General features: G+C 40.8%; 2 protein-coding genes across 2 annotated transcripts; one reads left to right on the top strand and one right to left on the bottom strand.

Moving 5' to 3' along the window:
• Positions 1–711: 711 nt before the first annotated feature.
• Positions 712–8,753, bottom strand: gmeb2 (glucocorticoid modulatory element binding protein 2). The gene is made up of 10 exons (XM_054769071.1): positions 8,382–8,753; positions 7,231–7,382; positions 7,046–7,128; positions 6,743–6,867; positions 6,140–6,243; positions 4,888–5,045; positions 4,010–4,072; positions 3,775–3,912; positions 3,548–3,670; positions 712–3,410 (listed from the first exon to the last, which is right to left on the bottom strand). The coding sequence occupies exons 2-10, from the start codon at positions 7,371–7,373 to the stop codon at positions 2,788–2,790; spliced, it is 1,560 nt and encodes a 519-aa protein (XP_054625046.1). The 5' UTR covers positions 7,374–7,382; positions 8,382–8,753; the 3' UTR covers positions 712–2,787.
• A 469-nt stretch (positions 8,754–9,222) lies between these two features.
• tpk2 (thiamin pyrophosphokinase 2) lies at positions 9,223–13,774 on the top strand. The gene is made up of 8 exons (XM_054769097.1): positions 9,223–9,295; positions 9,360–9,601; positions 9,782–9,845; positions 9,914–10,044; positions 12,557–12,675; positions 12,788–12,920; positions 12,988–13,084; positions 13,441–13,774. Exons 1-8 carry the CDS (start codon positions 9,226–9,228, stop codon positions 13,485–13,487), a joined length of 903 nt encoding a protein of 300 aa, XP_054625072.1. The 5' UTR covers positions 9,223–9,225; the 3' UTR covers positions 13,488–13,774.
• The last annotated feature ends 2,606 nt before the right edge of the window (positions 13,775–16,380 follow it).

The raw sequence follows: 16,380 nt of genomic DNA on the forward strand, positions 1-16,380 counted from the left end.
TCAATTTAAAATGAATTGATTCATACACACTGCACGCACGTACATGACGGCACGGTGAATATGTCAAATCTAACAAAAACAAATCTGATGTGAAAAAAGTCGCATTAATATATTATTCCTTTAAAATTATTCACATTTTTATTGCGCATTCTTCCGTATTTTTCCAGGAACCAGGCACCACAAAGAGGTGCGTTTCAATAAATTGGAATTTTTCAGTAGTTCAATTGAAAAAGTGCATCTCTTATATTGCATCCATTCACTACACAGTGAAATATTTTAAGAATGGGTAGTAGTATAATACAGTGGTGGAGCCAGAAATGTTTCCTTGGGGTGGCCAAGGTGAGACCATTACTCACATAGCAGTGGCAATATGTTGATACCTGAATTGTCTACATGGCCAGTGAGGTGGCCGGAGAGTCACCAGGGGTGGCCACGGTCATCCCGTAGCTCCGCCACTGCTTTTCAATGCATAGTTTCTGGATTCTGCTCACCATCATGGCGGCCAAACCCGCAGAGGTCTAATACGGAAGAGGATGCCGATTGGCACTCCTGTTTTAACTTTAGACTCCTTGGTTGACATGCCCACTCATAGTGCGAAAATTTGACCAAGTACTCATGGAAAACTTACCAGTTCATGCAAGACGCTGTTTTATTGACAGTTCCTCCACACAGAAAGTTGTGTGCTGCAGTGAAATGCATCCAAGCGGAAACGGCGGTTAGGCTGAACTAACGTTCTGCATTACAGAGCCGCGTTTGTCAGGCCAGAGAGTGACCAAGGGTGGCCACGACCACCACGTAGCTCTGCCACAGGAATAATAGTTTTGATGATTATAGCCTACAACTAGTAAAAACCTAAACTTCAGTATCTCATAAAATTTTAAACATTGTTAAAAAGTTCGGTATTGTAAACTACTGGTTCACGTTGTAATCAAAGGCTTCCCGTCTCTTAGCCTGAAGTGTACTCCTGAAATCAAATAACATGCATCAGATTCTTATGTATTCAGATGCGCCTGTATACTGTCACCACCTTGTGGCGAAGAAATCAAGGGCATTATTCCTGTTCCTTTCATTCGCATGGGCAGGTTTGTTCTGTTAAACTTGCAACAGTTTAGTACATGTCAGCAAAAGACAGGGGTGTCCAAACTTTCCCCACCGAGGGCCGCATGTAGAAAAATTACAGGATGCGGGGGCCGTCTTTATATTATTCACTTTTCTTTATTAGATTTAAAAAAAATAATAATAAAACCACTCTAGTGCAGGTCAAGATACACTCTCTGGCCCTTAAGAGCCGCGCTGGACATCGAGTTGACAGCACGGGCTTTTTAGCACATGGTCTAGCGGCGCTCAACTTCATTCTCATTCCGCTGGGGTTTGTGGAGGCAGGCTCCAGCCCCAGCCGGGGTGTTGGGTAGTTGCCCCTCTAGTAGAATGACAACAGTTCCAACCTGTTCAATTATATCTTGATCTTATCTCATCCCAATGGCATACTAATTTGTTGTGCTTATGTACAATCTTACTACATTTTTTAAACTGAACTTCCCTTTGTCTCAATGCACTATCAAGGCACAGGATTTTCAAAATGAATTCATGATGCATTTACAGGTCATGACGTATTTTATGAACTAGTCTATAATCTAGACTGTACAGATCTTACTAAACAGCTTTTTATTTAGGGACTTGAAATCTTTATATTTAATAGCGCCCGTGACTAAAGAAAATGATATAGTGTGCATTAGTGCAAACACCAACTGGGTGTGGGAGAGGAGCAGCAACATACATCACATGGGATACATACAAAATCATAACACAAATGAAAAAGTCCTAATCAAATATTTCATGTCAAACAGTTACAGTTGCAAGAAATTAAAATACTTCAACGTATTATTACAAGCAATTTATAGAACAGCAAAGGAAAATGGGACATTTTGTTTGTTGGTGTAAATTGCTTAACATGATTAGGAACTCAACCAAGAAGCAGAACGCAACACAGGAAAAGTTAGGCCATCCATCATGTTCTTTCTTCTTGGCATGCGACCGTTTAGTACAGGTTTGAGAACAGACACTGGTCTTACTCTTTCCCAATGTGGTCAAAAAAAAAAGCTAGGTGAGTTGGAACCTATCCCAGTCAAATTAGAGTGAGTGGTGGGGTATAACACCCCAGACTGGTTGCCAGTCAATAACAGGACACATATTGACGATACAGTCATGGAAAAAATTATTGGACTACCATTGTTTCTTCAGTTTACTGATCCATTTTAACGCCTGGTACAACTAAAAGGTACATTTGTTTGGACAAATGTAACAATGATAACAAATACAGCTCATAAGGGTTTCATTTAAGAGGTGATATCTAGCAACTTCCATGTTTTTTCTTGCTAATAACCAAAATCACTTAAGTTCTTACATGAATAGCTATAGCATTGTACTGCCAAAAAAATGTAACTCTTAGAAGCTATTTTTGTTGTCATTGTTATATTTGAGTGAACAAAGGTAGGTACCTTTAGTTGAATCAGCCATTAAAATGATCAAGAAACAAGGGTGGTCTAATCATTTTTTCCATGACTGTAAAACATACAGTAAACACTCACGCAGAAAGACAAGAGTAGAACCCAAGTAATCCTAAACTTGACTAATTAAAGTGTGCCACTTTTCCTCAGCTATTATATGAATTGCACTAAATTAACGTGAGAACATCTTCAATACTGCTAGGGCCAAGAAAAAGTTGCAGTTTAAAAGAAAAGAAAAACTAAGGAAGTATCCCTGAATAAACAGAATGCTAATTTTCCATCACTGCTGCTCCGCCAGCTGCTGCATGTCATCGCCTCTCACCTCTTTGGGCTGACCTCCTTCATCCCCACCAGTTTGAACTCCCTGTAGAAAAATGTCTGCACTGGTCGCCGTGGCATCCACCACCGCGATGCTTCCGACCGGCTGTGCAATGGCCGTGTTTTGAGTGGTGGCCAGGCCCTGTATTGGCAGAGTCACTAACTGGAACTGAGGGCTGACCATTTTGACAAAAGAGACGGTAGAGCTGCTCTCGGCGGATGACCCCTCTTGACCCGCCACAGTGGACAGCACTGTAAGGTTGGACGCGTCGGCCACCAGCTCAGAGCCGTTGAGGGGCGAGGTCAGCAGAGTGTATCCGCCCAAGTTGGTGGCTGCGGGAGCTCCCGCCACAGTAAGCAGCTTGCCGAGCGCCACGCCGCTCAGCTGGCTGAGAGGCAGCGTGACCTGTGCGGGCGCTGGGCTGATCGTGGCTGGGCTGGAGGTGGTGCGGCTCAATCGGGCGCGTTTGCGTGGCGGGGTTGCAGGTGCAGGGGTGAGGTTCATCAGGACATTGTTGAGGTGCTGAGATTTACTCTTCAGCTCCTTGGCTCGCTTCCTGTGCTGATCACACTGCTGCTCCAGAGCTGCGGAGGAACACATCTCATCAATACTAAGAGCAAGTCATACACAGAAAGTGCAAGACAATAAATAGCAAGCATCTGTGATATAATGTACAGTATATATGTTGCTGTATGTGGCACCAGCCCCAAAAAAGACTGACCAGCGAGGCTGTTGGTGTACTGCTCTCTGTAATGATCCATCTGGCTCTTATGACTAGTCAAAACCTTTTTCACCAGATCCAGCATCCCAAAGTTCTGCACAATGTTATTCAGCAAAACGGCATCTGATAAAACAAATGAGCCCATGTTAACAGCCATGTAAAGCATCGGCCACGGCAAATCACAAATCAACTTGTAACTTTACACCATCCTAGTTTGGGGATCTGACCTTTGACCTGCAGTGGTGGTTCAGACACTCTTTCTTGCAGCCCCTTCAGCACCTCTTGTAGCTCTTTCTGGAAGTCCTCAATCACCTCCTCCAGCAGCCCTGCCTCCTTCACTGCATGCCAGAATGTTACAGAGTCCTCTGGAGAAACACAAGCAGACAAACAGCGTGACACTGTTAGCCACAACCACAGTCTCCTAAAGTTAAACTTATTTGGTGTGTGCAGATTCAGAATCACCTCTAATGGCTGTCACCCATTCTGACGGTTCCTCAGATGCCTCTGTCAGGGATCCTCCATTCACTACAATCCAAACAGAACATAATTTGTCAAATGTTGTTTAAACCATTGCCTGTGTAGTTAATACTAATGCTATGTTGGTGACGGTTTGGCTCTGAAACAGATTATTTTATTCTAAAAATAAGGCTTTACGGCTTAAAGGTCCTGCTTATTTTTAGATGTAAGATCCTAAACCTCGGACTTCGGTCCTGCTTATTTCTAGATCTTAATTTACAAGAAATGACAAGAAATCAGAATTTAGGATATCTTACCAAGTAAAATTTACTTGCTGCATGGACAGATAATTTCACTACCCGTACTTTTCCGTTTTTTTTTCAAAAAAAATCGAGTCTTTTTGTCTTATATTTGGCCAGCTCTTTTTTGCAGTGAACTTTGTCTATGTTATGTTAGCTGGGTCAAGGGAAAAAACCTTACCCAGCTTCTGGGGAGGCGCATGATGCACAGGCCTTCACCAAGGCGCAACTGTTAACAACAGTCAAAAAACAAAAACAAAAAACAAACAAAAACTATTCCGTGTGTGTGTGTGTGTGTGTGTGTGCATTGCCAGGATCAAACTACACTGATGTCTACTTTCTGGACATGTACAGCATTATAATAAGAAAATAATTACAGTATATAATAACAAAATAAGTACTTAAAGTATGTATGACTCAGCTCATGATCAGAAGTGGAAAAGGTTGTATCGGGACACCCCTAAAAAACAGCAAATGTGATGTTTTTCCAAGGTGTCCAGAGATAAGGTGTCATGGATGTCAGGGAGGATAGATTCAGTCCTGAGGGAGAGTTGAACTTCACAGGATAAGGTCTGATCTACTCACAGTAAGCACTGGATGAAGCGGCACCAGCCAGTTCAGCAGACTGATCAGCGCTGACGGCCACTTTGTTTCCCACCACGTCAATCTTAGTGCTGCGGCAGGTGTTGGAGCAGACTTTTGCATGTAGGTAGAAGTCCAGCTCGCCTGAGTCCATGATCTTCCTGAGAAATAGCTTACGGTGAGACGTTTGCTTTGGAGGGCATAAAAAAAAAAAACCTGGATACTGGACAGTGCAGGTGAAGTTTCCTAGATTCCCATTGTTTTGTGTAAGGGAATCAGGTATAAATTATTAATAATGCTGACATACTTAAGAATACATTATCAGTGACTACAAAAAATGGGTTAAAAATGCAATACAAAATCAGGATGAACGGAGGGTAGGTAGTATAGCTTGCCATGATGAATTATTTACTTTAAATAGTGCAATCCAAACCTGCACCTTGCATCCAAAAATGAGGGACATTATGCAAATTCCTCAGCAAATTAATGTGAAATGGTATCTTCAATTACCGTAGGTGTTGAAACTTTTTCACCTGTACACGCCAATGGCTTTTTTATGCTGATAATCCTCCTGATCAGAGCAGCCATTTGAAAGAACGGTGCAGCAACTACCAAGTAATGTGGCCTCCTTGTACCTTTTGCCGCTGAGAGCGTCGGGATGACTCCTCCATCTTCTAAGTATATGTTTTGACATGGACACGCCGCGCTGGATGATGACATCACGAAGCGTCATTGCTACGAGACTGCAAACTTCCAGGCGTACAAAAGGCCTTTACTTTGCATAATGTCCCCATAAATGTCACTTAAAAGGAATTTCAAATAATGACAATAATGACTTAAATATGACTACTGAATGAAGTGAATTCAACTGACCAAAAGAAGAAAAAGCGAATCAACTGAATGTCACAGGTCCACTACAACTCCCATGACCACCACATGCCTGGAAGACGATGACGTTACAGACACAGACTGAATGTCTTTATCATTAAAAGTGCTAAAAAAAAAACACATCTATATAACGCCTCCCGTGCTTAAATCCAATACTTTATTTCCTGGTATGGATTCAATCGACTGATTACCTTTTTAAACGATGTTAGATCGATATATGCCATCCAAGAATGAAAAACTTGCTAAACTCAGATCGTTGTAGTTGAATTGTAGGAATATCAATCAATGCATCGATCTACTGGATGAATCGTTGCGCCCCTACAAAATAATCCAAGTCATTGATTACAAAATAGTATTTGATCCAGACCTGAGCATGGTGCCGTTGAATCGGATGGCTCTTTTCCAGTCCTTCAGGGTGGACTTGCCTGCTAGGCAGACAAACTCCTTTGGGCTGATGAGCTGATCATTGAACTAACAAAAGACAAAGATTTTTACATTATTCCCCACATGAAACCACGTCAGTTATATATATATATATGTAAAAAAAAAAAAAGATAAATATGTTAATGATGGTAGTAGCTCAGTCTGTAAATATTTGGGTTTATGATTTGCTCAAGAACTAAAAGCAGAAGAGCAAAAAAAAAAAAAAAAAGCCGGAAACTGGGACCAGCAGTAAAAGAGATACAAGCACTGACAAAGTATCTATGAGCAGCGCACTCAATTCCCAACTGTGAGAGTAGGCAACTACAGAGCACAGTTATTTACAACATTATACAGTATACTGTATGGTGTTAGTATTCATGTTTTTCCTGATTTCATGACTTTGTAGCGCCATTTCTTTTTCAAATAACATTGGGTACCAATACAATTACGTTGATCTGTCAACACTGCTATTTAGGCCATGGAAATTGAATTGTTTCATTAATACGCTGGTTCATTAATACGCTGCCTTGTCAACCCTAGACTGTACCTGGACACATTTCACATTAATCCCAGGGCAGACGAACTTCTTCCACACCAGTGTCGCTTTGGCGTCTCCACATGTGATGGGGTAGAACACATCAGCTTCCACATCCACCTCCTCTGTTAACTTCACTGCAGACAAAAAAAAACAAAAAACATGGTCAAGGGAAACCAAAATTCTCCTTCAATTGAGCAACAAAATCCAAGCTAACTTGAAAGTATGCATTATTCTACTGTAAAGTCCTTTAGTCATTATCTCCATCCATACTCCATCACTCTTGGCATTGATGCATATAATGGAACCATTTACCAATCACGGCTTCTTCACTGGACAGGCCATCTGTTTTACTCTCATCATCTGTTTCAACCTGAGTAACTGTCAGGACTTCCTCCCTGGAAAGTTACATCCAAACAAAAACACAGGATGTGCTACTGGATCTGTCATGGCAGGTAATATCACCCTTCAATGTGTTTGTGTGGTGTGATGGTACAAACCCTGGCTGATGGCCGAGCTGTGCCGTCACTAGCACTGTTTTGTCCTCCTCCACCACAGAAGTGAGGCTCCCACTGGCCTCCTCGGACACTGTGACGATGACGACCTCATTCATTTCCTGCATTTTCACCTCGGGTGAAGCCATGGTTCTCAACTGGAGTTTGCAATAACAATATGGTTGATTAGAACACGGATGACGGTGACAAATCAACAAAAAAGTGACAAGTTTGATACAGTGTCACTTCAAAATGTGTAAACCAGGGTAAGGATGCACTGATCCACATTTATTTACTTCTGATCCCATCCCAATACCTCAATATGAATAGCTTCTGATGCTGATATAAGAGTTCTGTTTGCTTTAAGATGTAACCGTGGCAAAGGAATATTAGCAAATGTAGCTAAAAGAATATCAGCAAACGTAGCTGTCATCACACCTGCAGCGCTGTATACACACGCTCACCACGACGCTTTCAAGGCTTCACATACAGTCGAACAACACAGAACATTTATCATCGCACTTAACTTCCAAGTAGCTACATTATCATTATTGTTAATTTTACATAAGGTTGTAAGAAACGTCTCTCAACAGGCAAGTATGATGATGTAGCGATATTTGTGGAGTGTTAAGACTTTGTCATGTCCGACTGTTTTGTGTGGCCATGAACACATCAGGGGGAGCACTTGTGTGTGCGCGGCGCGAGTGAGGAGGACGGTTGAAGTGCATGTGTGAACACAGCTATGTTCGCTGATACTCTTTTGGCTAAATTTGCTAACAACAAGCTGGCAACATTTCCCACAGAGGGCCGCACACTAAGAATTCATAGAATGCAGAGGGCCGCTTGAATGTTTTTACGAAATTATTATTAAAAAGACAAAGCTTTGTTATTATTTGTTAGGATCAACATTTCAGCGTTTTGTCTTTGCAATGTGCCTTTTTGCTGTATTATTCCCAGTTTTGCTGGAGTTTTTTGTCACTTTTATTTTCCTTCTACAGTGTGCCACGAGCCGTTAAAAAAAACAAGCAACAGAACGTTAATAGCCCCCGAGCCGCACTTTCAACACCCCTGGTGTAGATATTTCTAAGTGAGGCGTAGCACAACTACAATGACTCACTTTATTATTTTTATAGTCTGTTGGTACAATGAAATCTTACCTTCTGTGTGTCACTGATGTTAGCCTGCTAGCCAACCCTTAGCCAAACGACCGCTGACGTTAGCAAAATGGTTGCTAAAGGTAGCTCAAATTTACGACTTATTTGGAAACAACAGGTGCGAGCATTGACTCGATTCCATTCAATATGAAATCGCTAAATTTGCTACTTGAAATACAAATTTCCATCTTCCTCTGACTTCCTTCATGTACATTTCCCATTACGCAGTAGTGATGTGTCGGTCGCGAACGAATCGGTTAGCGTCGTTGGGAGCCAATTGTATATTATATTTTGTAGCCGCTCATTGAGGTTTAAATAAATCCATAGAAATAATAAACATTTGACATCGTGCATTTTTTACATTAGTAATTTATTTTACACAACACACATTATTTGGTAATAAAATACAGTTTGACAACAAAAAAAATCTGAGGAGCCATTGGTAAGCCGGAAGAGCCGTCTCTTTTTATGAGCCGAGCGAATAAAACCGACTCACTAAAAAGAGACGAAATTTTCAGCACTATTACGCAGCAGATGCTTCTTATTCTGTATCCCCTAGCAATTCCATACCTAACATTGTAAGTGACTATCGCCACCTACTGTCAAAGACTGTGCACAGTCAATTTATTGTATTTCAAGTGAACGTTATATCCACCCTCCAGTAGGTGGCAGTATTGTACCTAAAATCCGTTTTCCCGGCAGAAAAGAAGAAAGCAATTCTAGACATTGAATCCATTGACGCGAGTGTAAACAAACTTCTTAGAAACAGTAAACTTTATACCAAGTTGTTACATTTTACTGGAGTCCAATAGCGCATTAAGAGGTTTAGTCCAGACATATTGCATCAATGGCTAACTCTGCCTGGTCAGATAAAATACTGCAGCTGCTCCACCGAATGAATAACTTCTATTTGCCAGGTAAATGACTAATATACGTGTAACTTGTCTGTAATGCGATTCGCTCACAAATCGATGTCCACAGGTTCTTGTCGCGCAAACTGCCTGCGATTTGAGGTGAACGGAAGCAAAGTTGGTTGGATTCTCCCGCACGTCGCTTCACTGTTGACGCGCTATGGAGACGTGTTCAAACCAACACAAGGGGGCGCAGTGTCCCTGTGCGACAGCCTGGACTCGTACGCGAAAAGATCGGAGGCTGTGGATGATGTCCTGTCGATGCTTAGACAAGACCGTTCATTGCACTGCTTGAAAGGATGGCGAGATGAGGTGAGACATGCTTCAGCCGGGTGTAATGTAGTTTAAATACTAGGGTTGGGCGGACCGTTGCAAATCTCGATGATATCCGATGACTGATCAGTTTTTGAAGTTGGTAAAACCGGTTCAGTGTCTGTCCAGTTACACACACACGCTGACATAAAAATAGTATCGTTAATTGTCTTCTATCAGAGGTTCAGTGTTATGGACAAATTCTCAGACTCACCTGTGATGTGGATGGAAAGAGCAGCTACCAGTAAGTCACCCAGTGTGCACCTTTGTAGTGCTAGTGGCCTGTCTGCTGCCTGTTCTACTGTTCAACAGGTCTTTTTGGCGTGAAGCGCTATGGAGTCCATGTCAATGGTTACACCGTTAATGAGAGCGGGGAAGTCAGCATGTGGCTTGCACGGCGCTCCCCCACGAAACAGACCTATCCTGGACTGCTGGACAATTTAGTGAGTACAAACTGATGACAACGAGCAGCCCGAATAAACACTCTTGGTAGCCATACAGCACGGTGTCGAGTTGTTGGCAATCATTATTTAGTATACACCGTGTTCCAAATGATTATGCAAATAGGATTTTAGTGTCATAAACATACATTTTTTTTGTTTTTCAAAGAAATTCGTGGATGGCGTTGTGTCTTGAGGCTCTTTGGATTACTGATATCAATCTCGGACAACTCATAATTATAATAAGTTTGCCAGGTGAGACCAATTAAAAGAAAACTACTTAAAAATATGTTCCATATTATTAAGCATGCAACAGATTTCAAGCAATATGGGGAAAAAAAAGGATTTCTCTGCTGACAAAAAAATGCGTCAAATATTGCAATGCCTTGGACAAGGCATGAAAACATTCAATAATTCACAAAAACTTTTGTACAGTGAAGAAATTTGTGAATGACTGAAATGACAGCTGGGATTGTGCTTATAAAGGCATAATAAGAAAGGTTTCTGCCAAACGAATTTATGAAATCAAGAGAGCGCCTGCTAAAAAGCCATTACAAAGCAACAAACAGGTATTTGAAGCAGCTGGAACCTCTTAAGTCCCATGAACCTGAAGGTGTAGGATCCTCCACAGGCTTGCGGTTATGCATAAACCCACTACTGTATTTGGCCACCCCTAACCAATACTCGCAAACAAACGGTTGCAGTGGGCCAACAAATACACGAAGATTCATTTTCAAACAATCCTGTTTACTGATGAAGGCCGTGCAACCTTGGGTGGTCCGGATGGATGCAGTAGAGTACGGCCAGCGTATCTCAACAAGGCTGTGATGTCAGCAAGGAGGTGGCTGAGTCATGTTTTGGATCGGAATCATTGGGAGAGAGCCCTGTAGGCCCTTTATGGTCATTGAAGGTGTGAAAATGACCTCAGCAAAGTATGTATGACCACCTTCTTCCATGGTACAATATGAAGAACCGTACCTTCTGTAGCAAAATGGGCTTCATGCATGACAATGCACCGTCTCATGATGCGAAGAATACCTACCTCTCTGTCATTGGCTGTTATAAGCATAAAAGGAGAGAAACCTATGGTTTGTCCCCTGACCTCATCCCAACTGAGAACCTATGGAGCATCATCAAGCAAAAAAATCTATGATTGTGATCGGGGAGGCAGATCACAACAAAACAGCAGTTGTGGGAGGCTAGTCTGACATCTTGCAAAGAAACTCAAACAGAAACGCTCCGAAAACTAACAGGTTCAATGTAAGAATTGTTAAGGTTATATCAAAGAAGGGATCTTTTGCTAACATGTGACTTGGCCTGTTAAAATGTTAGTGATTGAAATAGCTTTTGCTTTCGGTAAATATGACCTCCTTATGCTGCAAATTCAACAAATGACCATTTTCGGTTCTTAACAACCAGTGAAATGCTATGAAACTCTGTTGTGCATGATAATGTGGAACCGTGCATTTCAAGTTTTTATTTTTGAAAAAAACTGTTATCATTGGGAGGTTTGTTCAATAACATTCAAGTTCTAAATTCAAAAGGTTGATGACGTGAAAATTATGATTATATTGACTATTTAGCAAAATCAGAGAAAACTATCATTTGCATAATAATTTGGAACACAGTGTACACTAGGGTGGGAGGAAATAATCGATTCTTAGATGTATCGCAATGCGGACATAGCCGATTATTAATCGATTCATAAATGTCAATAATAGATGCTGACGGAACAAAAAAAAACGGAAAGCGGAAGCGCCGCCCGGACAGTTTATGGTGGTGCACCTAAGTGTAAGACGCTAGCAGAATGGCTGAGCGTCAACTCCGACCCGCACCCGCTGGATATATAGCGAGCGTCTGGAAGCACTTTGGCTTTCAGGGCAGCAGTGAATAAGGGCAGCCTAGTTGTTTTTGGTTATTCATAATATACTGCAAACATTATTCTTGTCTGAGAGCCGCTGGTACAGAAATCGATGTTTTGTATGAAAGCTGTTTTTGACTTTGCTATACAGCAAAAATATTATTTTAAGATTCTAAGCTCGGGATTTTAGTTTGATTTCAGAAGTCTATTATGTATTTGTGAATAATGGCAGATTTTTTAATGTTGGTTAATTTTATACATGCTGCTACTGGCGCACTTTACTTTTCCTGCTGGCTCTGTGCAATGGGAATATGTTGGTAGATGTAACCTTCCAATTATTAAAAGATAACGGAAGTAAATTCATCTGTTTCATGTTTATTTTAATTGTGGATTGTTACAAATATGCGGTGTTTTCGTAGTACACAGCAAGTAAAAAGAAATTATATATAGAAAAAAATTATGCATGAAAAAACTATTGATCACAAAAAGAGATGCATCGATAATCGTTTTATCATCGCATCGCAGGTCTCTGAATCGTAATCGCATCGAATCGTGAGGTGGCCAGAGATTCCCACCCCTTGTGTACACTGACCTTAAACAAGCAAATTATACCAAAACACCAAATCCACTAGATCAGATATTGTGTCTTTGAAGGCAGCAGGCGGTCTGGCTGCTGGCATGAGCATCAAGCACACACTGGTGAAAGAATGCCAGGAAGAAGCATGTATCCCACAAGCCCTTGCAGAGAAGGCCCGCCCTGTGTCCACTGTAAGGCAAGTGTCCATCGTCAAGCTGAACATCCAAGTTAATGTTAAGATAATACACACTACTGTCATTAATAGAATATTAACAACCACGTCTCGAACTATTACAATTGTTCCTCAGCTACACCTATGAAGATGGAGAGGGGGTGTTTGCAGAAAGTCAGTTTGTCTTTGATTTGGAACTTCCTCCCTCCTTCAATCCCAGAGCAGGCGATGGAGAAGTGCAGGACTTCTACCTTCTGCCCATAGATGAGGCGAGTTTACATAATCACGAATGACTTGCTTCAACTTCCAAATATTACGATTGAGTCTTGGTTTCAGGTGAAGGAACGTGTGGCCACTGAAGATTTCAAACCAAACAGTGCCTTGGTGGTGCTGGACTTCCTTGTTAGACATTCGTTTATTGAGCCTGACAGAGGTTAGTCACATTCTACAATGTACAGGCCAAACGCCATCAATTTCAACATTGTGCAGAAGTTATGATTTCATGAGTTTTTGCAGTTCATTTACAATATATAACTTTTTTATTTTACGGTTCATCACAATTTATGAAACTGCATTTGTGGTTTATTAGCTGTGAAAAGTATAAATACTATTAGAAAAACATTCTTGAAGTATTTCACTGTGTGCCTAGTGAATCTATAGAATGTGTTCTACTTAGATGAACTACTGAAATAAATGTACTTTTCCGAGATATTTTTATTTATTAAGCTGCAACTGTGTGTACTGATTTATTGTTTTTGACTAAACTCTTTTCAATTCTTTTCTCCTCAGAGCCATTTTACCAAGAATTTGTGTCCGGACTCCATCAAGCGTTATAGAACAAGTCTCCACCATTTAAGGCCAACAGCATAGGTATAAATCAAACATTAGGATTGTTCCAAAAAAAACAAAAAAACAACAACAACCTTTAACTCGCACTACAATGTTTATATAGTTATTAAAAATCAAAGTAGTTGTGCCAACACTGTAATGCAAGTAGTTCATTAATTCTAATGAGGTATCAGAGCAGCTTGCCGTTCCAAACAGGGATTGTTTTACACTACGATGGATGTTCTGCACCCTCACATTCTAATAAATTGCCTGATCATATTGTTGTCCTGCTATTGACTTCTTCAAAAGTTTTCCTGACACAATTATGGTGGGATAAAATTGAGAATATGCACTCAAAGATGATAGCGGTATGGTTTAGATGCGCCGGCAAGCCTATGAGAAATTATATTACGTAACCGGCTCATTACGGAACCGTCATTACAAACTTTCTTCAGTCCTTAAATGCTTTCAAAGACGCTTGTTCAGGCACTTTACGACCGCTACACGTATGGTGTCCGCATCAAATGGAAATGTACATTTGCTGCATCATTTCATGACACGTGATGTGATGTCAAAACTTTTATTACACCAGTATAATGTGTTAATTGGCTTATTATTGACTTTGTTTCATAAACATGAAAAAAGACAGAGAAAAATGACATTGGTAAGCAAATAGCATATCCCCAATTCACAAATGCATTCCATTTCACAATTTGAAAATGATCTTTTATCACACTTTGAACCCACTTCTGTGGTTTGAAGGTCAACTAAGCAAATATGACATTACATTTAAATGAACATACCACATAACATGACATGGAAAACATGACTATGTTATGAGACACAAACAGTTGCGCTAACTCTGTACATTCTCATGTAAAAGCTGGCAAAAGGGTGTCATATGGAAAACAAATACAAGATAGAAAGGCTCAAATTTGCTCCCTCTTGTCATTCGGTCAGAGAAAGTTGCACACTGGTGTTTACCATCCAGGCCAAATGACTATACTGGTGTTTTTATACAGGTAGTTGCTGTTCACTGTGCAGTGACGTCAACCAAAGTTGTGAAGATTTACTGTAGTTCCACTCATTTTCTCATCGTTATGCTACATACTAATTTGCCATTAAAAGGTGTGTTCTTATCACACATAATAGTGTGTGACTGAAAAACAGTAGTTGAGATAAAATGATTAAAATTGGAGCTATGATACAAAACACAGTATTGCATCTAAAGAGATTCTCAACACAATAGCAGGGCAAGTATGATAAAGTCATGTTGATGTGGTCACGGATCACCAAACAAGTTAAAGCAGAAACATACCTTAATCAAGGTAGTCATGGAAAAATAAGCGGATCCCATGTTAATGCTAGGCTTCTCCCAATACAAGTATACCTGAATGAGTAAACGTACGGTGCCTGTTTTAAGTTTTAGTTGCTTATATTCATCACCTGACTTTGAAGGTGACAATATGGCAATTAATCAAACTGTTAAAACAGGAATCTTTAAATTGTGATTTATGACGCTTTTTTGCGGCACAAGGCTCCTCTGCTCAAACACACAAATGTAGAAGGGAGCTAGTCGAAGTTGCATACAGGTGGTCCTCGGCTTCCGACGTTTCTTGTTGTCAAGTTTCCTGGTTAGGGACGCGTTCCCATAAATGAATTTAAAAAAAAAAAAACATTTTTGGTCTGTAAATAAGAAACTTGCTCAAGAACTAGTTACAGCGGCGGAAAAATACGTGCCATGCGCAGCCCAAGAATGCAGTGTGTGCCTCGTGCCGGGCGGAAGAATACAGCGCGCACACCGAGAAGGAATATCATCACTTATTAGTTCACTTTCTACACTTCATTTAGCCTCCCCGTGCACCAAAGAAAAGGAAGGCCGTCACCGTGGAAGTGAAAATGAACATCATAAAAAGCTCCGAAAGAGGAGACACGCCCACCGATATTGGCCTCTCTTTTGGTCCTGACCGCTCGGCTATTGTGACAACCTTTAAGAATAAAGTTTACTGAATGCTAGTGAACGCTACAAAGGTCATGGATTCCCTGTGCTGCCACCATGCGCTGATCTGGGGCAAGAAGAGGAGGTTATCCTTTCAGACTTGCCTGGGACAATATTTTAAGAAGGTAGGACAACCACAGGGATAAAATGAAGGAGTTGTTCTCTTTTTAGCACTGTTTCACTGAATTCTTGTATTTAATCTTTTTATCACTGTATTTTTTACACATCCTTCACGTGTTCTGTGTACAGTGCGAGTGACTTAGGAGTTAATCCGACTTGCACTAAAACTTGACTTCTGACCTAGACATCACAGTCTAGGAAAGGAACTCGTTCGTAAACCCGAGGACCACCTGTGTACATTTTACAAAAGCAATTCTTTATTGCTCATGATACTCAATACACAACACTTTTCATTGAGTCATTTAAATATTTAGCCACCACGGTGGATATAAAATGTCTACACATCCCCATTTAAGTGACGGATGTGTGATCTAAAAAGATGAGGCCAAAGTCAATGGATGACTTAAGATACCCCAAACACTTGTCAAGGCACTTGACTGCACTCTTGTAGCAATGTAGAAGAAATACAATAGCAAAGCAGAGGTAGGACCTAAAAGGTTAATTTGGAGTTTTTTTGTACTGTACTTCCTTTTGCACAACAGATACATTTCATTATTGACATCAAATGTATTTGGAGGTCCACATTAGCTCACTATAACAGTCATTCTGCTCTGTAAAGTACTTTGGAGCAGCAGCACATACGGGTCTTTATTCCCGAGCTCCAATCTGCACTTGCGAAGCGTAATTTAGCTTTAAGCCACTTAAGAGTAAATAAGATAAACTGTGCATTTGTTAGTCATCTTTCTCCCAAGCTAAACAAGAAGGCAAAAGATTGTGTGCAG

This window comes from Dunckerocampus dactyliophorus, chromosome 1 (assembly GCF_027744805.1).
Source record: "Dunckerocampus dactyliophorus isolate RoL2022-P2 chromosome 1, RoL_Ddac_1.1, whole genome shotgun sequence".
Classification (NCBI taxonomy): Eukaryota; Metazoa; Chordata; class Actinopteri; order Syngnathiformes; family Syngnathidae; genus Dunckerocampus; species Dunckerocampus dactyliophorus.